The sequence below is a fragment of the Phacochoerus africanus genome, chromosome 3, assembly GCF_016906955.1.
Source record: "Phacochoerus africanus isolate WHEZ1 chromosome 3, ROS_Pafr_v1, whole genome shotgun sequence".
Lineage (NCBI taxonomy): Eukaryota > Metazoa > Chordata > Mammalia > Artiodactyla > Suidae > Phacochoerus > Phacochoerus africanus.
In genome coordinates, this window is record NC_062546.1 from 141,109,611 (window position 1) to 141,132,592 (window position 22,982).

General features: G+C 40.7%; 1 protein-coding gene across 1 annotated transcript in view; it reads right to left on the reverse strand.

Moving 5' to 3' along the window:
* The window catches only part of LRP2 (LDL receptor related protein 2), a 186,653-nt gene that overhangs the window by 62,927 nt on the left and 100,744 nt on the right, over positions 1-22,982 (reverse strand). The window contains exons 27-38 of the mRNA XM_047772813.1: positions 22,547-22,758; positions 21,134-21,318; positions 19,712-19,940; positions 18,271-18,445; positions 16,093-16,215; positions 13,187-13,353; positions 11,669-11,812; positions 7,538-7,647; positions 5,946-6,123; positions 3,838-4,051; positions 1,950-2,186; positions 793-981 (exon numbers count right to left, since the gene is read on the reverse strand). Coding sequence (XP_047628769.1) covers positions 793-981; positions 1,950-2,186; positions 3,838-4,051; positions 5,946-6,123; positions 7,538-7,647; positions 11,669-11,812; positions 13,187-13,353; positions 16,093-16,215; positions 18,271-18,445; positions 19,712-19,940; positions 21,134-21,318; positions 22,547-22,758 — 2,163 coding nt within the window. The remainder of the gene's footprint in view (positions 1-792; positions 982-1,949; positions 2,187-3,837; positions 4,052-5,945; positions 6,124-7,537; positions 7,648-11,668; positions 11,813-13,186; positions 13,354-16,092; positions 16,216-18,270; positions 18,446-19,711; positions 19,941-21,133; positions 21,319-22,546; positions 22,759-22,982) is intronic.

Here is a 22,982-nt window from a genome sequence, read left to right on the forward strand (position 1 = left end):
GCCAGAGGCCATAGACTGTTGACCCCTGTTTTATCAATACCCTCGGAGATAATGTAGTAAATTTGTGATCAGGCATAGAATTTAGAAACTAAACTATAGTCTTACATATACATACTACCATGATTACTATTTGCAACTGTTATGGTATCTAGATTTTTGTATTATATTTTAATATTTCTAAGTGATATCTACTTACCAAGCTTGATAGCACACAATGATACCCATTTTGATATAATGGGATTAACGCTATAGAAGTTATGAAATTATTTAATACATTTGTTAAAAAATGAGTGGTAATTCAAAATTAAGTACATGAATCAATACAACTAAGTTAATGTAATATTGAGTCAAGCATTTCAATATAACCATAATAAAGAAAGTACCTAATGATTAAAAGGGTTTTCAAGCATTAACATGAGGAAGCAATTAGGAACCTGCTCAGCCTTAAAATAAATGAATGCCATTTCATAGTTTACATTACCCTTCAATATTCCTTTCTCTTTAAAAATTTAGACATTTCAGACTTAGAAAATAGATGCTAATCTCAGTGATCCTGTTAATAACAGAAGAAAATGAGATAATCTACAATGAATCTGTCAACTGAAACACCTTACCATTAACAGACTTGTGTGCTTATTCTAAAAGCACAATTCAACTTGCCTTAAATAATCTCAATAGAATCTAAAAAACAGATCTGTCGCACATATGATAGGCTAAACTTATAGCATAAATAAGACGAAAGAGAAGCAAACATAAAGGCTTTTCAATAAAATCAGTATATAGCTTACCCACCTGCTACCCAGTCTACTGCAATACCCCGGACTCCATCTTTTCCTATCCCATCTGTAATGATGTCTGCAAAACCAGACCCATCTATTTTAATTCTACGGATGGCATTATCAGTTTGCACATTTCTGTTAAAATCAGCCCAATAAACGAAGCCCGAAGATACATCCACATCGACGTGCAGGGTATTTTGTCCTGGAATATTTAAGAAAATATCATTAAACGATGCTCTACCTTAAACTATAACCTTTTTTAAAATGTCTGCCTTTCCTCGCAAACCTTCATTTGAACCCTTCCCCCTTTCTGATCATGTCCCCACTATGAAATAAAACTATTTGTTACCCAGTTATTTTTTTAGCGCCGCACCCACAGTATATGCAAGTTCCCAAACTTGGGAACTTCTAAATAATCTCTAGATCACAATACTAACTTAAAGGGGGCAAATTACAGTTAGATTATCTCTGAAAAAATTCTATTTATTTATTTAAATATTTTTGTGGGGGGTTTTTTTGGGGGGGGCACACCTGCGGCACATGGAAGTTCCCAGGCTAGGCGTCGAATCGGAAATGCAGCTGCCAACCTACACCACAGCTCTCAGCAACGCCAGATCCCTAACCTACTGAGCGAGGCCATGGATCAAAGCTGCAGCCTCATGGATGCTAGTCAGATTCGTTTCCACTGAGCCACGAGGGAAACTCCTGTTTCCCAGTTATAATGAGCATACCTACCCTCCAGATTTTAGTTTCTAAAAACTACTTCCTACAATGAAGAACACTACTGGCTCCTGGGAGGAACGGCTAATTATAGGTTTGGGAAGGGAAGGCACAAGGTGAGCCAAAAACCTATTTATTACACCAAGAAGCAAAGAGGCACACAAACCCTAATGGGATGATGCCAAAAGAATACAGGAAAGTCACAACACCCAAGACATGGAAGCAACCTAAATGTCCAGCGACAAATGAATGGGTAAAAAAGATGTCGTACATATATATATGTATATACAATGACTATTACTCAGATAAGTCATGAGGACAGGTGAATATGGTTATCAAGCAGGTTTCCTTATGTGTTCCATTCAAACATGGAGAAATGCTTCAAGGCACCCAGGATTTCAACATGGCACCAGACGGTGTCGAATATTACTTATATTGAAGTTGGCATACCTTCTAATTCCACTGGCACCATAGCTTCTGAATGATCTGACACATCCAAGCTATAGCCTCTGATTGCAGTCAGCATGGAAACAACAATGAAAGAGTCATGTGAAGAGCAGGTCCGATTATCAGGATTGAGTTTAAATCCGACGGCACAGGCACACGTGAACAGTCCTCCTGGTACAGGCAGGCAAATCTGCTGACAGGCATTTATGTTGTTGCTACAGCCATTTGAGGATTCAGAGCCTAAATGAAATCAAAATCAGTTTGTAACTTTTCACCCCATCTACTTGACACTCCAAGTCACCAAAGTCGTTATAAAAATAAACATGGAATTAACATAAAAATAATTTTGGAGGCCTTAAAGCTTATACAACTAACATGTAAAGGTATAAAACCACCACAACTGTAGAATAGTTATATAATTAATATATATATTTATATTTAATATAGTGTATATTTAATATAGTTAATAAACATATAATCATGTAGTTAATATATGATAATACAGAATGGAGCATCAATTGCTTTTCTTCCACACATCATGCAAGAATTAGAGGAACTACAGAAGTCAGTCTACAAATTCTAAAATTCTAAAAGTTTTTTTTTGGCCCTCTTGCCCTACATAATGGCGTTTTTAATCAGTTCAGTTTTTAATTACATGATTACCAACGTGATGGACATTTGATGTTTTCTTTTTTTAAGGGCTTGGAAATTCCCAGGCAAGGAGTCCAATCAGAGCTGCAGCAGCTGGCCTACACCACAGCCACAGCAAAGTGGTATCTGATCCGCATCTGCAACATATGCCACAGCTTACAGTAACTTGCAACAATGCCTAATTCTTAACCCACTAATAGAGGTTACGGATCAAACCTTCAGCCTCATGGATACTAGTTGGGTTCTTAACCCACTGAGCCACAATGGGAACTCCAATGGGCATTTGATTTAAAGTTTGGGTTTTTGGGGTGTTTTTTTTTCCATTTTTTAGGGCCACACGTACCGCATATGGAGGTTCCCAGGCTAGGGGTCACATCGGAGCTACGGCTGCTGGCTTATACCACAGCCACAGCAACAAGGGATCCAAGTCAAGTCTGCGACCTACACCCCATTTCACAGCAATGCTGGGTCCTTAAACCCACTGAGAGAGGCCAGGGATCAAACCTATGTCCTCATGGGTTCATTATCACTGAGCCACAATGGGAACTCCCTGATCTGAGGTATTATTACTTAATAAGGATATTTAAAAGTTTTTTTCACATGCAATAAAAATAACACCAAGTGACACACCTGGGTTATAGGACAGCAAACAAATTATTTGATTATCTTTGCTTAGAAACTAAATGCTATAAAATAGGGCCAACACTAAAATAATCTCTAGATCATAATATTAATTTAAAGGGAGGCAAATGTGGAGTTCCCATTGAGGTGCAGTGGAAATGAATCAGACTAGTAACCATGAGGTTGCAGGTTCGATCCCTAGCCTCAATCAGTGGGTTAAGCATTCGGTGTTGTTGTGAGCTGTGGTGTAGGTCGCAGACGCAGCTCAGATCCTGCATTGCCGTGGCTATGGTGTAGGCCATGGTGTAAGCTGGCAGCTGTAGCTCCAATTCGACCTCTAGCCTGGGAATGTCCATATGCCATGGGTGTGGCCCTAAAAAGCAAAAAAATTCAAAAAATAAAAAAATAAAGCGGGCAAATCAAAAGTTAGATTATCTCTGAAAAAATCGATTTAAACTTGTAAGATTTAAAAATGGTTATCATTTTTTATATTTTGGGATAACTTCAATTTGCATGCATGTGTACATACATGGGTTTGTGTGGACATATTAGGTGTGTAGCTGTATAAATATGTCTTGTACACCCCATGAATGTGTTTATTTCAGTGACAAATACTCACCACGTCTTCGATAAATTCGAAGTGCCCTCAGATTTGGGAGGTCTTCTCTCACGACTACTTTGTTGGCCCCAGTTGCCTTGTCAACTCGTTCAATGACCTGATTTTGCTCATCAGCATAATAAAGGTAGGGGCCATAGACAGCAATTCCCCGGGGGTGGGGAAGACTGTTTACCAGGCTCCTTCGATCTGTACCATCCACATTTCCTCTTTCAATCTGAAAAATCAGAATTTCCATTATTGACTGATTCATGGTGAAAGGAGAGAAACATTTAAACTACTAGTCTCACATGTAAACATTTAAAACTACATGTCTCGGAGTTCTCGTCGTGGCGCAGTGGTTAACGAATCTGACTAGGAACCAGGAGGTTTCAGGCTCAATCCCTGGCCTTGCTCAGTGGGATAAGGATCTGGTGTTGCCGTGAGCTGTGGTGTAGCTCGCAAATGAGGCTCGGATCCCGTGTTGCTGTGGCTTTGGTGTAGGCCCTCAGCTACAGCTCCAATTAGACCCCTAGCCTGGGAACCTCCATATGCCGCAGGAGCGGCCCTAGAAAAGGCAAAAAGACAAAAATAAATAAATAAATAAATAAAACTACATGTCTCACATGTATATTCTTTCCAGGGATGTTTCATATCTATTTCTGACTACCTGTATTTTACAGTCACATCTATACTGAACAGTAGGTCAGATAAATGTTCTCGTGCCCATTTCACTGATATTGAGGCTCAAGTCCAAGGAAGTCAATTAATATTCTCAGATGGTAGGATGAAGAAGCGGGGACCAATTCCTGCATGTGATATTCTGGTCAAGCATACACATTAATGTCCAACTCTGTGCTAACTGGCCCTGCATTTAATGCTGTCACCCACAATGTCTGCAATGGAGACAGGAAATGGGCTCACACACATAGAAGACAGCAAGGAGGTGCTCTGTTCTATCAGTACAGTACCAAGCCTTAGTCAAAAGGACTCTGGTGAACTAGAAAAGAACTCAAGAATGAAGTCTCTAATGGGAAATGACAAGTTGTCTGCTCTGGAGAAAAACAAAATATAAACATAGTTGGTTTGATTTCATTCCAGAAATTTGTCTCAAATGCCACCTCTGGGCCAGGTTATGAGCTGACTGCTGGCAGGACAAATGGGGTCTGGCTCACTGCCTCTTTGGGCCAGGGAACTCAGCAGTTGCAAGAGCAGATTTTGCCCTAGCAACTGACAGAGGTTCCAGAAGGGTAGAGCACAGGGAAAATAAGCTCTGAAGGGAGCTTCTGAGGCAGTGACCAGGACCAAATGCTTGGCTCAAGCGTTTGAAGCTACTAATCAGGGTTCCAGGGTAAGCAGTGATCAGACATGTTCCTTGTGGTTTTATGAAGATGACATGACCCCATCATGAAAGCAGATTCATAATGAAGGGCATGCTCTAGTCAAGCCTAGAGAGAAGTGGCTCAGCATGGAGGAAGTAGCAGAAAAAGGCTGAACCTGGGAGAAGAGGTATGGGACCAATTGCCAGGATTTTGTGATGATTGAATAAGGATGTGGTTATTAGAGTGAAGGAGAAATATGAGGGTGCTAGCTTAGGCGAAAAGTTGGAGAATCATACCACCAACCAGCTCTCAGATTCAGGAAGGCAGAGCATATGTGGACACAGGAAGGGGAGGGGGGCTGCTGAGTCCTGGTTGGGCTATGCTAATTTGTATGCAGAAATCCTACCAAGTGGAAGGAGCTTTCTTATCATTGCATACATGCATCAAAGTCTACAAAGTGCTTTCACACCCATCACTACTTCTTTTGCACCACTATAAGTGCATATTAGGAGTGAAATGAGTACTCAGTGAACTATAATGAACTAAAAACCAAACCTACCAGACAATTTTATAGCAGTGAATCCATGTCAAGAGATAAATGGAACTACTTTGTCTTGAAGAAAAAGAAAGGATGAGGGGAAAAACAAACATCCTGCGAGAAGCCATGCACGTAGAACTGGACTGCAGGGACAGGGTAATAAGACACTGGTACAAGTGGCCTAGTGGGAGCCACTGCCATACAACTCAGATCAATTGACAGTGATGCAAGCTCAAACACAAAGACCAACAGACTAAAAAGGATGCTCATACCGATATATAGGATCTCACTGTCCAGTAGAGTTTCTGCTCCTCAATATCAAGGGTGATAAACCCCACGTTTTCAAGGTGCCCAGTAAAAAGATTTTTTCGAGATGTGCCATCCATATTCGCACAGGCAATCTTGGCAGGGACACGACCCTCAATTCCTAGGTCTGACCAGTACAGTTTCCTACAACCATGAAAAGCAAAGGCATTTAATGAAATGTTTCTTGTTACATATTTAAATGCAAAATGTGTGTTTCTCGTCCTCAAGATGCACACCATTCAATGGAGGAAGTGTGAAATGTCAGTATCTTGTTACACACAGTGTGGAAGCATCCTTAACCAGTGTTCTGTAATGTCTGCAGACTTCCTAGTCATTATTAGGGTAGAGCCATTTAAAATGGTCCCTAATACAGGAGGCTACTAGCATCTTCCATTGGTGGGCAATCACTTAGCTTCACCACACAGGAAGTTCGGGGACTAAGAAGAACAGTCAAAGAATCACATACTGATCAGTACACCAGGAAGAACAAAGCTAATGTAAATGTCAAGTGTCTCCTGAACACCTCTCAGTCCTCTTACTGAATTCTTTTCCCAATCATCTATCACAAAACCAGTTACTTTATTTTGATTTTCATCATGGGAAATGCTATGAGTACACAGCAGAAGTGCCAAATCCATAATCTATGAAATTTCATTAAAATACATAATGGGCTGGAGTTCCTGTCACGGCTCAGTGGTTAACAAATCCAACTAGGAACCATGAGGACCCCTAGCCTCGCTCAGTGGGTTAAGGATCCGGCATTGCTGTGAGCTGTGGTGTAGCTCACAGATGCAGCTCGGATCTGGCGTTGCTGTGGCTGTGTGGTGTAGGCCAGCGGCTACAGCTCTGATTCAACCCCTACCTGGGAACCTTCATATGCTGCAGGTACAGCACTAAAAAGAAAAAAAAAAATTGATTTCCATTTCCACTGAGGACTTAACTTCTAGACTTGAATCCTAGTTTTCATAATTTTCTACCCCGCTTCCCACTCTCGCCTTCAATCAATCTTACACCCTTTTCCTACAAGTCACTCCCTTCCTCCAAATTCCTGCTGGCTCCTTATTTCTCAGAAGAATACAATGCAATATTCCTTAACACGACATTAAAGTCTCTCCTCGATTTGTCCCCAAATGATTTTAGCTGCTATTATCTTCAATCTGGTCAACTGTACCCTGTTCTAAAAGTCTCCACTTCCAGTCCTCTACGCAATCATGCTAAATATCACCATGTTCCAGGCCTTCACTGTGCTTTGGCTTCAAGTAGCACTTCCCATCAGCAACTCATTCTCCACCCACTGAAAGCTTTCTCATCCTTCAAGGTCTATTTCAAATGTTTATCCACCTTCTTAAAGCTTTCGACATTCATTCAAAGTCAAAACTGAATTTTTATTATTGTTCAGTCTTCTTTTTAAATGCCTGAAATTCTTGCTTCTTTTTAACTTGGAATTTTAAGTTCAGTGTAATTCATTGGGAAAAAAATAGAACAAAATAACAGAAGAGAACAAAGCAAGAGTGGTGCTGTATATATGACAGAGTGCTATTTATGAATGACTACTCACCCCTTGGCAGGATCAACAGTTACACTAACTGGCACACCAATTCCAAGAGTTGTCCCATCATTTGTAATCAGTGTTTTTCTATATCTAACATTGCCCCGGAGTGTCAAAACCTGTGCAAGGGGAAAGCAAAGAAAGTTAAGATGAAGGACAACTTCAATACACAACAAACTCAAAGCATGGTTAGGGGTGAATGAGAGGGTTCGTATGAGATTCAGATAAACCCCAAATGCATTTCAGGGCTAGGAGGAAATCAGTCCAATAGAAAATGGGAGTAAGAAAACACAAACAACTCTCAAATTTCTATTTTCAATTCACCAAAAGTTTCAGAAGACTTTTGTATAGAAAAAAGATTATACATGAGTGAACACAGAGAATCTTTGCCTGAGTGAAACTACACAAATCCCTTCAGGAAAACTCTGGAAGATAAAATGGGAACCCATTCAGATCTCCTGCAATTCAGTGACAGGACCATAGCACTCAGTGGCCCAACAGAGGTGATGCAACAGCCAGAGTTAAAGGAATCCTGTGCCAACTTAACAGCCTGAGTGTAAATTCTGGCCCTGCCAGATTTGACTATATGACTGGAGACTAGTAAATTCATGCCTCTGAACTCAGTAGAATGTGGATGATAATGGCCCCTTGTGCATAGACCTCACAGGAATGTGTGATTATATGTATTAAGTATTTCAATGTGTTTCCTTTTTTTAATTAGTCTATTTACTGGGACCTCACAAGGTAGCAGGCATTTTACGGAGCATTATCAGATTTAATGCTCACAGTGAATCTGTGAGACAGATGCCATTATTATACACATATAAGGCCATGAAAGAGAGGCCTAGAGAGGTTTTGTGGCCTTCCCAATGCTTTCTTGTTAGCACTGTTATAACCACAGTGGTAGGAGACCTCTGAAACATCAGAGAGATGTGGATTACAGGACTAGAAGCAATTTCTTTTGGAAACAAGGCTATTTTCATAGGCACTTGAGACAGTCCAAGTGAGAACAACCTGAGAGAAATAAGAAAATGCCTCTTGATTTGCATAAAGGCTTTTCTATAAAATTGCATTTCAGTACAAACTGTTTCTATCTTTCTACCTTTCCCTTTTCTCTCCTTCTGCAGCATGGTTCCTTTCTCTCCTATTTGGACGAAAATAATTGTTCTCTTTTCAATTTGTCTCCTACTGCTACAATTTCTCTCCTTTTCCTAAAGATGACTTTGGTTAAAGGAAATTTCTCTCCTTGTTTTTTGGACTATACAGAGCGCCCTCACACAGAGCCATTTCTGTAGGTTTCCCTTTTCAGCTACAAAATTGCGTTTAGTGATGGGCACACAGCTACCCCTAGTGGAAATGTTGGAATGTCAATTACTCATGCTAGAAGGTCAAGGGTAACTAGTAAGTGAACACTATCTCTTTCTGTTTTATTAGGCCATCTACCATTCTCCTGGCAGAGTCACAATTGATATCACCAATAAAAACACTAAAGGGGCAATATACTTTTACAGATATTCTAAATGTATTTATGGAAACAGGGCTCTGTATGTACAGGATACCCTCAGACTTACAGAATTATTAACCCCATTTTGCAGATAAGGAAGCAGAGGCTCAGAGAAATGATAACTTGTTCAAGGTCAAAGAGCTTGTGATCAGAGGAAATAGTGCTGTCATAGCCACAAAATGCATTTTCATGTTTCAGGGTCTTTATTCACATGTTCTTATTTCCCTACCTCTTTATTAGGCAGAAAGACTGGTCAGCCTTCAGGACTTAGCTCTCAGGTAACACTGAGGGTAGGCCTTTCCCCACACACTTACCTCTGTCCTCAATCAGACACACTCTATACACACTTACACTGGAGCAAAGGTGTCCAGTCTCAGATGTGTGAGCTACTTAAAAGCAGAAAACAATGTCTGATTCACCTTTGACTATCCAGAACCAACCATGGCATGGATCCAGAGAAAGCAGTTCCTACTGCTTGTTGAATGAATGCATAAATGAGCAAGCAAGGCAGACTCAAAGCCAGGACTCCAAAGTTCTCTCTCCTCTGGACCTCACAGCACTGGGAGCACAATTACCCATTTCCATAGTTAAAGTGGCCTCACCCATACACACACACACACACTCAATCCTTTCAACTGGTGGCTTTTTCATTGTACCTAACCCTGATGGAAGAGACATGTACCCTGCTGTTAGCAAACTGTCAGTCCAAAAGGGAAGACCCCATTTACAAAGCAAGAGAGCAAGAGATGGAGCAGGAGCATATTAATCACGATTGAGAATGAAGACATTTTTGTACTGAGATGGGAGCTTGGTATTAAAGGTCTTGGGCAGCAAATATTGCCTCTGTCTCAGCGGGCCATGATGTATTTAGTTGAGGTCATGCAAAATACCTTCTGTCACTGTAAAAGGCAGGCTGGATTGCAGGACTTGCGGTTTACAACAAAATTAGACCACCCACCCTATGCCCGGCCACCCAGAATCAAGACACTGAAGCTGACTGTTTAAGCCAATTTCTTAGCTTCTGTGGGTTTCAGGTTCTATCTAACAAAGAGCTTGAACCGGGAGTTCCTGTCATGGCTCAGTGGTTAATGAATCCGACTAGGAACCATGAGGTTGCGGGTTCGATCCCTGGCCTTGTTCGGTGGGTTAAGGATTCCAAGTTGCTGCAGCTCTGGCGTAGGCTGGCAGCTACAGCTCCAATTAGACCCCTAGCTTGGAAACCTCCATATGCTGCGGGTATGGCCCTAAGAAAAGACCAAAAAAAAAAAGTTTGAACCAGATGAACCCCCAAGGTTCCCTCATGTTAGTAGTAGTTGCTGATTCTACCTAGCTTGAGATTAGCTTTTGTGCCTACTGTGAATGTCCCCATCTCTGAGAATGCTTCCTACACTTGGCAGCCCTCAGGGATGTGCTAAAGATTGAATGGTGTTTGCAGAAGATCTTTGTAAACTATAAAGTACTGTTCTGACTCCTCCTAGTAAATCTGCTCTAAATTAGTCATTTGGCTGCAGTGTGCCTTCCACATCGTTAGAATCCATCTTTCTGAACGAACCCAAAGAGAACCAAATTACTCGCTGATGCCTCATCCTACACAGGGGACAATCACAGGACTGTCACTCTCACAAGACCACCCCTCTGCATTAGGAATTCTCACTCTCAGAATCACTTTGAATTAATAATCCCTTACATGTTTTAACCTTGCCCCAGAATGGGGCCAACCAAGATTAGTCAAGTTACCTCTGATTTGCTTCATGTGATTTCATACCTGTGCCCATATAGAATTTCTTGTGGGAATTAAAGCAAAAAGAACATTTGTCTCAAAAAGAAATTAGGATCAAGTTTCTACTTTGTTTCACTGTTGGAGTCATAGAAAGATTTCCATCTCAGAACAGAGATAACCTAGAAATTTGGCTTAGAATTGAAATAGCATTGAATACTTGATGAGAAAAGATAGTGAAAATTCCCTGCCTACTATAAGCTTCCCTTTATATCAAATCCCTTACAAAATGTTTAACTTAGCTTTCTATATATTTTAATAAATTACCTAAAAAAAATTTTTTTTTGGTTGCACCTTGTGGAAGTTCCTGGGCCAGGGACAGCAGTGACAATGCCAGATCCTCAAGCCACTGAACCACCAGTGGACGCCCACTAAAATCTTGTTTTCTTCCTTTTTTTTTTCCTTTTTAGGGCCACACCTGTAGCCCATGAAAGTCCCTAGGCTAGGGGTCGAATTGGAGCTGCAGCTGCCAGCCTACACCACAACCACAGCAACGCCAGATCCAAGCTGCATCTACAACCTAAGCCACAGCTTGTGTCAATGCTGGATCCTTAACCTACTGAGGGAGGCTAAATTTTCATGGATACTGGTCGGGTTCTTAACCACTTAACCACAGCAGCTTAGTCCCACAGCCATAACAGGGACTCTAAATCTTTTTATATGAACAAGTTACCATTGATACTTAGGAGGAAACAAAATGGAGGAGTAGAAAGTTCCAATGACGTGGCTTCAGAAACTTGGTTAATGCTTAATACTAATATCTCTAACCCTTTTGCTTCCTATGACAGCATTTCCTGAGAATAGATTTTACATGAATTGGAAACCAGTGTTTGTGTAACTATTATTATGGAATCGTTACCTTAATTGACCGAGCTTCGCTATCGGTATAATAAAGGTTTCTTGAGAGCCAATCCAAGGCCAGGGTCGTAGTAGACCCCACCTTTGTTAGAGGATCAAACGAGGTCCTGTTGGTGCCATCTGTCTTCACTTTGTAAATTTCCCCCTGGAAAGAAAGACAAGGAGAGGTGAGCTGTTTCAAGGCCACAGCTTCTGCATGAAAGCACTTTCTTCATGCCAGCTGCTGTGTTTCTCTAACATGCCTCACACATGGAAGCAAGGCAGTTTCAAGCATCACTGTGTGGGCTCACTGTATATAATGTAATGCCAACAGCACTTTGAAAACACTGATTTTCAAGTGTATCATAGGAGTACACATGGCTTACCATGCAGGCTTCCTCTGACATTAGCTACAGAGACTTCTTAACTATCAAAGGCCAAAGAGTCCTAAAAATATCCTAGGTCACCAGTGGGAATGAGAAGATTAGGAGTATATTTTACATAGAGGTGACAAGTATCAAACATAATGATCTTCCCTCTCTCTAATGTGTATTTTCTTTGTCCCTTCCCTCTCCTCACAGGTTTCTCCCCTAAAGGGTGAGCACAGAGGGTGAGTGGAAATGGAATTGGGAGGTGTGTTCTTTTTATCCTGAAGCAAAGTTTTTTTAATCGGCTGTACCCCCAGCACATGGAAGTTCCCAGGCCAGGGACTGAGTTCAAGCCAGAGTTACAGCAATACAGGATCCTTGAACCCACTGTGCCAAGCCAGGGATTGAACCTGCATCTCCATAGTGACCCAAGCCACTGGAGCTGGATTCTTATCCCACTGTGCCACAGTGGGAACTCCCTGAGGCAAAGATTCCAACTGAAGGCCACAGCAGCCACATCAAATGCTTTCCTGGAATTCCCTTAGCTATCTACTGCTTTTTGTCTTTTTTTATGGCCATTTCTGTGGCACATGGAAGTTCCCAGGCTAGGGGTCAAATCGGAGCTGTAGCTGTTGGCCTACACCACAGCCACAGCAACACAGGATCCGAGCTGTATCACTGACCTACACCACAGCTCATGGCAATGCTGGATCCTTAACCCGCTGATCGAGGCCAGGGATCAAACCTGCATCCTCATGGATGCTAGTAAGATTTGTTCCTGCTGAGCCATGACATGAACTCCCTGCTTCTGGTCTTGGTTATTTTTACGTTAGTCTAATATCTTCTATAAGCTTAAAGCTCAAGCAACTTGGTTACTGCTTCTCCTTGGCATGTATTCTGCAGCTGTAGGCAGCTAGTTCAGTGTGGGGAGAACCACGGTCACTTAATAGATGCTAAATGAATACATATATGCAGTAGCTTAAATGTGCTTATTATCAGATCTTTGCTCCAGCCAACTTTGACATCTCTCACTGAGTTAAAAAAAGCTTAGTAAATTAATTTATGTCTGGGCCATCCCGCCCTCCCCGCCCCAGGGAAAATTCAAGAAGGCTTCAGGGCAGGTAGGCTCTTCAAGAACAAGCTATATACTTGGAACGTTTTTCGAAACTTACTGGATAATCAGCATAATAGAGGAATTGCTCCGGGTAATCAACTTCAACATCATAGCCACTCTCCATCCCTGATATGGGCACCATAGCATTGTCGGTGTTCACCTCAGGATTAAGGGAGATTCCAAAAATTGTAGTGCGTCTTACAACTATTAGGAACGCGTCATCATCTGTGAAAAGAACAGAATGTCCGTCCAAATGATACCCCAGCCATTTAGAGTATGGGACAGTAGTGTTACCATCTGATAGAATAAGATGTGATATAATGCACAATAGCTATTTCATGAGACAATCCAGAGCCTTCCGCTGGGTCAACTCCACATACAGCACTTGAAATTACTCAAGGCAGATGAGCATTTAACTTAACACTTCTTAATTCCTTACTCACACTGCTAAGCTACCCATGTTTGCTAAGAGACCCAGCTAAGTTCTTCCATTCCTATATGCAGAATAACTCAGAAAAGAGTTGGATTTTGCCCAAAAATGAGAAAGAAAATTGATACATTTCTTGGTGAATGGCAAGTACGTTCAGAAAATTTTCGAAAAAGGACAATTGCTGTCTATTGTTTATCAGAGACTTTAATTACTAAGTAAATACAATTTATGATCCCACCAATTTTTATTGGACTAATGTCTATCTTTCACGTTAGATTTTAGCTCGCAAAGGCCAGTGACCCTGTGTCACTATTATGTGCCCAGGGCTTGTCCCATAATAGTTCTCTAACAAACATTTGCTTGTTAACTGAAGGACCCTGAAAATGAAAAAAATGGATGGATGCATAGTAAATATGTAAAGAGTATCTTCTAAACTTGGAAGGTATTGGTACACTGCAACTTAAATATCTTCATATCTTATTTAAAATATGAATTCATGTAAATTCTTTAATAGATCCTTTTTCAAAAACAATCTTTATCTGGAGTTCCCATCAAGGCACAGCGGAAACAAATCCAACTAGGCACCAAGAGGTTATGGGTTTGATTCCTAGCCTTGTTCAGTGGGTGAGTGTTCCCATGAGCTGTGGTGTAGGCTGCAGATGCGGCTTTGATCCCGCATTGCTGTGGCTCTGGTGGAGGCCGGCAGCTGTAGCTCTGATTGGACCCCTAGCCTGGGAACCTCCATATGCCACAGGTGCAGCCCTAAAAAGCAAAAGCAAAAAAAAGAGATAATCCTTATCCTAACTGTAGTCCCATTATCCAAAAAAAAAAAAAAAAAGACGTTCAAGGTTGGGGTTTTATTTTATCACTCCTCCCTGAGCAGAGAAAAACTTTGGAATGTGAGTTTCGTTATGAAGACATCATAAGATATACTGCATACTAAGACAAAATATAAAATGATTACTGCATAATCTTCAGGGATTAAAAATGGTATTTTCATTACATCGATAATCTGGGAAGGATTATGTTTTTTTTTTTTAATTTACTTTCACATCTGATTCATTTTTCCTTGTTCCTGGATCAAACACAAATCCTCAGGGACACAGTTGGGTTCTTAACATGCTGAGCCATAAAGGGAATGCCTAAAATCATAATATTATCACATAAGCTTGTCCAGAGGTATTCTAGACACCCAGCACATAAAATCTTGGAGGCAACTGAACATTTAAATCAAGTGAAATGTTTTCATCTAGTTGTTTTTTTTTTTTAACTTCACATATATTGTCCCTCAGTTACCCAAACTGCTACTCAGAAGCCAGCGGGGAAATGTTGATAAAGTTCCACCTCAATAAAGTCAGCCCATGGAAAAACCACTAGTGGACTTACTTGTGAAAAAACAAAAGGTACTATTTAGAAATAAGACTTATCAATCACCACCAGATAGTAATATAGATTACCACAATCCCCAATGCAGAGTTCAACAATCTTTGTGTGGTGAAAGAATGCTTTGTATCCAGAATGTCTATAGCCCAGTCTAATCTTCTGCTGAAAGACTCTGTGGACACACTAAATTAAACAATGTCAACAAGGATTAGGTGCATAATCAGCCTCTGAAGAAAAATGGCAAATGCCAATACCTCTGTGAGCATTACCAATAATTAAAACCTTTCATCACAAAAATATTATTGCAAAATATGATATGCTGATGGAATTTGATTTTCAGTAAGTTTATACCTGCATAATCTGTAAACAGCATAAATTTCCTGGTTTAACAATATATTTTCCATTTGGAAACTAAATTTTCCTCTAGATTAAGACTATCTGTCATTCAATTTAGGGATTTTTTTCATCATTAGACATTTAATTTTAACTTACCTATAGCCATTTTAAGCAGTATCAAAAGATATTTATTCCTCTTCACTGAGAAGTGAAGGAAACTTGAGTTTAGAATACCTCTCTAGACTTTTTAAGCAAAGGCAAATGATTTCTTAAAAATCACCTTGTGGATTGACTAAATTTGTCCCTCCTTTCTTGCTTCCTAAAGTGCTCAGCATGACCCCCCTCCCCCAGAGCATACCCTTCAATCAAACAAGATGAAGAAGAAATTGCTCAAATAATTACTTAAAATATTTCATATTGAGAAAATTTTCATTTTTAAAGCACAATATAGTAATAGTAAAGGTACTGAAACTGGAGTCAGAAGACCTAGCCTCATTACTGACTCTTGGTTATGAGAAAAAAAAAATGAGATAAGGAATCTCAAAACTAAAGCTATCCACAAATGTGTTACTTCTAAATGAAGAATTAGGAATTCCCCATTATCAGAGCTTATCAACTCTAACTGTGCAAGAGAAAATGTGAGATGAAAGATTGTTGAATCACAGACACACAGGCTCAATTAACTCACCACATATAACACACACTCCAGATATACCTGCTGAATCAGAGGGAACACTGCACATACGCTACCACACTGCTTTGCATAAACAAAGGCAAGCTGGACCTTCAGGGCACACTTAAAGGACATACTGTACCTCTAACACAAGTCACAGAATCTTGAGAGAGGCTCCACCCTGAAGGACAAGCACAGGAGTAAAGCCTCTCCGAGGAAAGCAGGCATAGATGGCTGCAGCGGGCAATGGTGCATGGATTTCTGGCTGTAATAGAAAGAGAAGAGAAAAAACCATTAGCGAATGGAAAACTGCCCAACATTAAAGTACACAGAATGAATGGGTAAAGAAGATGTGGTATACACACAAAAAAATTGAATATTATTCTACCACAAAAAAAAGAAGGGAAGCCTCTATTTGCAACATAAATGGACCTGGAGGGTCTTATGCCAAGTGAAATAAGTCAGAAAAAGACAAATACTACGTGATCTCCTAAGTTAAAAAAAAAAAAAAAAAAAGCAGGAGTTCTGGTTGCGTGGTGCAGCAGAAACGAATCTGACTAGGATCCATGAGGTTGTGGGTTCCATCCCTGGCCTCGCTGAGTGGGTCAAAGATCCGGCGTGGCTGCGTGGCTGTGGCTATGGTGTAGGCCGGTGGCTGCAGCTCCAATTAGACCCCTAGCCTGGGAACCTCCACACGCTAGGGGTGCAGCCCTAAAAAGCAAAAAAAAAAAAAAAGCAAAGCAGTGAACAGATTGTGGTTGTCAGAAGCAGAGAATGTGGGGTGGCAAAATGTGCAAACTCCCATTTACAGCATTAAATAAATCTGGAAGTTCCCTTGTGGCACACGAGGTTAAGGATCTACCTTGGCCGCAACAGCAGCACAGGCCACAATTGCGGCACAGGTTCAATCCCCAGCCCGGGAATTTCTACATGCCATGCAAAGAAAAGATAAATAAGTCTTGGGGATGTAATGTATCATATAATGACTAGTTCTTATTATACACACACAGATTTACTGTGATGGATATTCACTAAGCTTACTGTGGTGATCATTTTACTATACGTATATATCATACGTTTTATATCTAGCACTAATACAATGTTACATGTCAATTATATCTCCATTAATAAGCAAAATTTTAAATATGCACAGAGTCATCTTTTATTGTCCTCCCAGAAGCCCCAAAAACTTGGAGACACAAGCACATTGTTACCTCAGCTGGTTCATTTTTTGCCCTAGTTTACCATTCATAAAAAATAAAATAAAATTTGTGAGAGGCATATGAGAGAGGATTGACTTGCCCAAGGTCAGTCTATAAACCGATTATGAACCAACAGACACCATTCAGTACTGGAAATTTGATGCTAAATATGATGTGTCTCCTTGGCTGATCCAAAAGAGATCTTTTTACATTAAATGAAAACAAGTGGTGTTTCCTACCTGACGTTGACACTTACCCACTGTTGTCCAAGTTTGGGTTAGATAATAATCTTTTCTTTTTCTATGAATGCATCCTTGTGTGTCTCTGCTCCTTGAAATAAAAGGAGCCTGTGTGCAACCTGTGCCATAGGATGGCTTATAGATCTTATGTATTCTTATTATATATACCTTGTTAGATTCCTTAATCCATCCATTCATTTGAAAACACTATACAAAACATTCTAAGCACTGGGAATACTGTAGGCAGATATATTCTAACAAAAGGAGACAGAACTCAACTCAGAAATTGTGATTTCAAAATGTGAGCAAATTATGATGGGGGAGCCATTTTAGACTGGGTGGTCAAGGGCTACCATAGAGCAATAGAGAGAATTCTGAATTAACACTGAATTCTCTCTGAGGAGTAACTCAGGCAACCATCTAGAGGAGGGACGATCCTGGGCAGAAGGAAGGGGGCCAGTGCAGATGTTCAGAGAACATCAGATTCGTTTTGATGCTAGTCAAATCTGACTAGCATCCACGAGGACCCAGGTTCGATCCCTGGCCTCACTCAGTGGGTTAAGGATCCAGCGTTGCCTTGAGCTGTTGTGTAGGTCACAGACGAGGCTCGGATACTGCATTGCTTGCTATGGCTGTGGTGTAGGCCAGTGGCTACAGCTCCGTTTAGACCCCTAGCCTGGGAACCTCCCTATGCCACAGGTGTGGCCCTAAAAAGCAAAAAAAAATAAAAAATAGATTTTAAAAAAAGTCATAGAAATGTTAGGACTAGCATGGTTTACTAAAGAAGAAAGGGTTATGTACTGGCCAAAACATCTGAAACATTATACTTTTAATATTTCCCACAAACTATATACCCAGGCAGGATTCTCTGTCACTTACCAGTTGGTTGTCTTGCAGGATGAACCGCGACAATCCCAAGGGGCTGGCGAGCAGACAGTACCACTGACTCATTCCCCCCATGCCACTTGTTGGCTTTCCTAACATCCTGGGAATTGCGGTCAGTCCAGTAGATGGAATCTTCAAAGATAGTTATGGCAAAGGGGTGCCCTGAACCCTGGGAAGCAGAAGAGAAGGATGAGACCTTCCCCAGAAATACAAACCAAGATGAACACAGCAGAGTATATCTACCCAAAAAGATGGTTTCCTTTAGCATTTAATTTTAAAATGACTTAGAAAAGTCATTGTTCAAGAGACAGAAAAAAATATTACTTTGTGACCTGAATCCCACTTGTCAAAATACTTGATGTAAATCTACCTGCATCATTTAACCTGCGTTTTCACTCTGGTAATTATACTGGGCATCCATCCATTGTATAAATGAAAGCAAAAGTCTCATGCAGACAGTAAGGTGACTTATGTAGATCACCTATCTAGTTACAGGTGCCTCATCCCCTACTCCCAAATCCTGGCCGCCACCCCATTATCACCACTCCTTCTCCAGTACCATTTCTGTCACCTTCTTCTGCCATTCCCTGATCACATAATTTAGCTGCCTATTTCCTGAAGGTAGGGGGATCTGCCAGGGCCCCGTCTAGTCAAAAAACTATAATCAATGATAATCTTAGGAGTTCCCATCGTGGTACAGTGGTTAACGAATCTGACTAGGAACCATGAGGTTGCAGGTTCGATCCCTGGCCTTGCTCAGTGGGTTAAGGGTCCAGCATTGCCGTGAGCTGTGGTGTAGGTCACAGACACGACCCGGATCCCACGTTGCTGTGGCTCTGGTGTAGGCCAGTGGTTACAATTAGTAGCTCCAATTAGACCCCTAGCCTGGGAACCTCCATATGCTGCGGGAGGCAGCCCTAGAAAAGGCAAAAAGACAAAAAAAAAAGATAATCTTAAACAAAAGTCAATAACACCTCTTTGGTAAAAATACATATTTTCTGCATTTTCCCAATTAACTTGTGAGAGTAAATTCACTAGAATTTCCCGAATACAAATATACTTATTTCCATGTTCACTGAGCAAACTTCTGGTTATTATGTATGTTCCCAATACAAAATATATAACAGGCTATGATGTAATTGAGGAACGTACATATAATTACATCATTATTTATATTGACTTATGGAAGCAACAGATTAGTATTTACAGATCAAGTAATCCACGAGTGATCAAGCCTGAATTGATAATTGACCAGGAACTAGAATATATATTTTCTGTCATTAATAAAAGGCCCTCACTCCTGTTGCTATTTCCTGGATGGACCCTGTAATGTCTGTGACACAATAATTAACTTCTTTAGTTTTCTTGTTGCTCTATGTGCCTCCTATCAAGTCATTATTCTGGTTTTAGTTTGATTTCCTCGCTACCAACTTACCTCACCACTGGATATCACCTGCTTCCGATTGCTTCCATCATATTTACAAAAGTGTATGTAATCAAGATTGCCATCCATGAAATAGAGCAGTCTGGTGGGGTAGTCAATAGCTAAGCCGTTGGGCCAGAAAATCTTCTGCTGGACAATGACAGTGCGCATCTCGCCATCCATGCTGGCTCGCTCGATGCGAGGGTAACTGCCCCAGTTAGTCCAGAATATCACGCGGTCACTGAGAAAAGAAATGGGACATGTTTCAATACGGGAAATAACTGCCATTTTTTTTCTAAGAAATAAAATATCACGTTATGATCTGCTTAAAATACATCCCTCTCCAGTTTAGAATATATGCACAGAGCTGACTATTTCCTCTGAGAGTCACAGAGTAAAACTGTAATTACAATGCAATCGCAAACCATCTGGGTGTTTTTATCATGTTCATAAAACACGCAGTACATTGTGACACTGAAATGTCTCAATGCCGATTCATGTTTCTGCAAAACCCACAAATAGTTGATGTAGAAAAAATCCATCTGTCCCTGTTTATCTACCCTGTCATTTTTAAGATAAGGCGCTCTAATAAATTGAGATTCATCATAAATTTCACTGATGTGTAATACTTCACAATAGCTAGGAAGTCTGCATTACCTAAAACATAACCCATTATCCTGTGGACAAGAATCTAAGGAAATTCAAGGAAAGAAGCCCTCAAAGTTTTCTAAGCACATGGGAGAATTCTTCTTCCCTTTAGGACCATCAGGCAAAAACTTCCTTATGTGATATAAGGGGAGCTCTAGTAAACAAGTATGAAACTGAAGCAGGAAAATCTGGCTTCTTTGTTGTGAAACTCTGAAATATACATGATACATCAAGTGCCATAGTCCGTCTATAGAGTATTAACTATATGCATTTGTTAAAGACTTAATCATATATTTCCAAGCTAATAAATCAATGTGATCTTCGTTTTAGTGAACAACCTATTGTGCTTTAAGAAGACCATCCATCGGGGTTAACTGGTGCAGCAGTTAACGAATCTGACTAGGAACCATGAGGTTGTGGGTTCGATCCCTGGACCAGCTCAGTGGGTTGAGGATCTGGCTTAGCCATGAGCTGTGGTATAGGTCGGCAGCTGTAGCTCCAATTCAACCCCTAGCCTGGGGACCTCCATAAGCTGCAGGTGCGGCCCCAAAAAGCAAAAATAAATAAATAAATAAATAAGCAAAAAAAAAAGAGAAAAGACTATTAAAATAAAGGAAGGATAGCAACAACCAGTTGTATGGTTACCACTTCTATAGCGATGTTTAAACAAGAGATCATTTTAAATTTTGTGATAAAATTGTTAGTCACAACATGTGACTGCTGTTTTTCCCTCATACAATGTAAAGAAAGTCAGCATCGTTTAAAAAAAAAAAGAAGAAGTCTTACTTAACTCTGGGATCTAATACTATTCCTCTTGGACTTGTTACGTTTTCACTCAACAGCACAGTCCTGAGGGTTCCATCCAGTTTAGAGACCTCAATTGTTTCCAGAGCAAAATCTGCCCAGTAAAGATTTCGTCCTACCCAATCTACTGCAATGCTTTCTGTCATGATGTTACCACTGTTAAAGACCTAAAAGACAAAGGTGAAGAAAAAGTGAATTCTTAAGGGACTAAATGAATGCAAACATGGAAATTATATGAATATACAGAACAAGGCATCTAACTTGTCCTATGATTGCTTGTGAAAATGGTCTTCCCATGTAGAAACAGTAGGACTTTCTAGGAAAAATATACAAGATTTTATAAAATTGAATACTCTATGGGTGGATTAATGGGTAGTTTTGGTTTCAAAGTTAATTTCAACTAATCAAAAGATGCAACCATTCACTAGCGGCCCTATGGAACTTTACAATATTCACATACCAAAAGAAAAACCTTTATTGATTGTTAACAATTACAAAGTTCTAAGGAGCAGAGGAAACATAACCATCAAGAATCAAGAAACTGAAATTCTGGGAGATGGATCAAGAAACATAATTGAACTGAAGTTGCCACTGTGGCTTAGTGGTAACGAACCCGACTAGGATCCATGAGGACACAATTCAATCCCTGGCCTCAATCAGTGGGTTAAGGATCCAGCATTGCCATGGGCTACAGTGTGGGTTAGTCATGGCTCGGACCTCCGTATTGCTGTGGCTGTGGGGTAGGCCAGCAGCTGCAGCTCTAATTTGACCCCTGGCCTGGGAACTTCCATATGCCACGTGTGTGGCCCTAAAAAGACAAAAAAGAAACATAAATAGGAGTTCCCATCGTGGCGCAGTTGAAACGAATCTGACTAGGAAGCATGAGGTTACAGATTCAATCTCTGGCCTTGCTAAAGATCCAGCGTTGCCGTGAGCTGTGGTGTAGATCCCAGACGCGGCTCGGATCTGGTGTTGCTGTGGCTGTGGTGTAGGCTGGCAGCTGTAGCTCCCTCCGATTAGACTCCTAGCCTGAAAACCTCTATATGCCGTGGGTACTGCTCTAAAAAGACAAAAGACAAAAAAAAAAGAAAGAAAAGAAAAAAGAACCATAACTAAAGACATGAAAAGCATTTTCCTCATCTCTCTAGGAAAGAATCGCTTGCAACTAGGAAAAAAAAAAATGCAAAAGGGACCTCAAACAGGTTGTGAGGTCTCTGCATAATGTAACCTGGAATTCAAGGGCATGGATCTCCCTCCATAGCCCACTGATTAGGAGGTGAGCGCCCTGGTGGGTGAGGCCAAGATGAGGTAGGACTTTCTTTAACTTCGGAGTAACAGTAAATAGACAAAGACAGGGGATCTAGTCAGGCCAAAGGTCAGTAAAAATGTACTTACTGGTTTTCTGTCTGTTCCATTTTGAAAGGCACTGAAGATTTTACCCAGAGTTCTGTCAGACCAAAAGATACGACCTCTGACTGAATCAAAATCAACAGCCACAATGTGAGAGCCATCCTGGATAAGCGCACGCATATGGTCCATACTTTTGGTGATGTTGTCAGCAATAAGCTGGTTCTGATTTGCCACAACTAACAGCAGACTTTCTGAGGCTGTCCAAAAAGAAAATGCAAATTTTTCAACACTTCTGGGAGGAAAAAAACTAATTATGATCTTATGTGATAGGAATTCCCGTCGTGGCACTGCAGAAATGAATCCAGCTAGGAACCAAGATGTGGCGGAGTTCAATCCCTGGCCTTGCTCAGTGGGTTAAGGATCCAGCATTGCCGTGAGCTGTGGTGTAGGTTGAAGACATGGCTCGGATCCCACGTTGCTG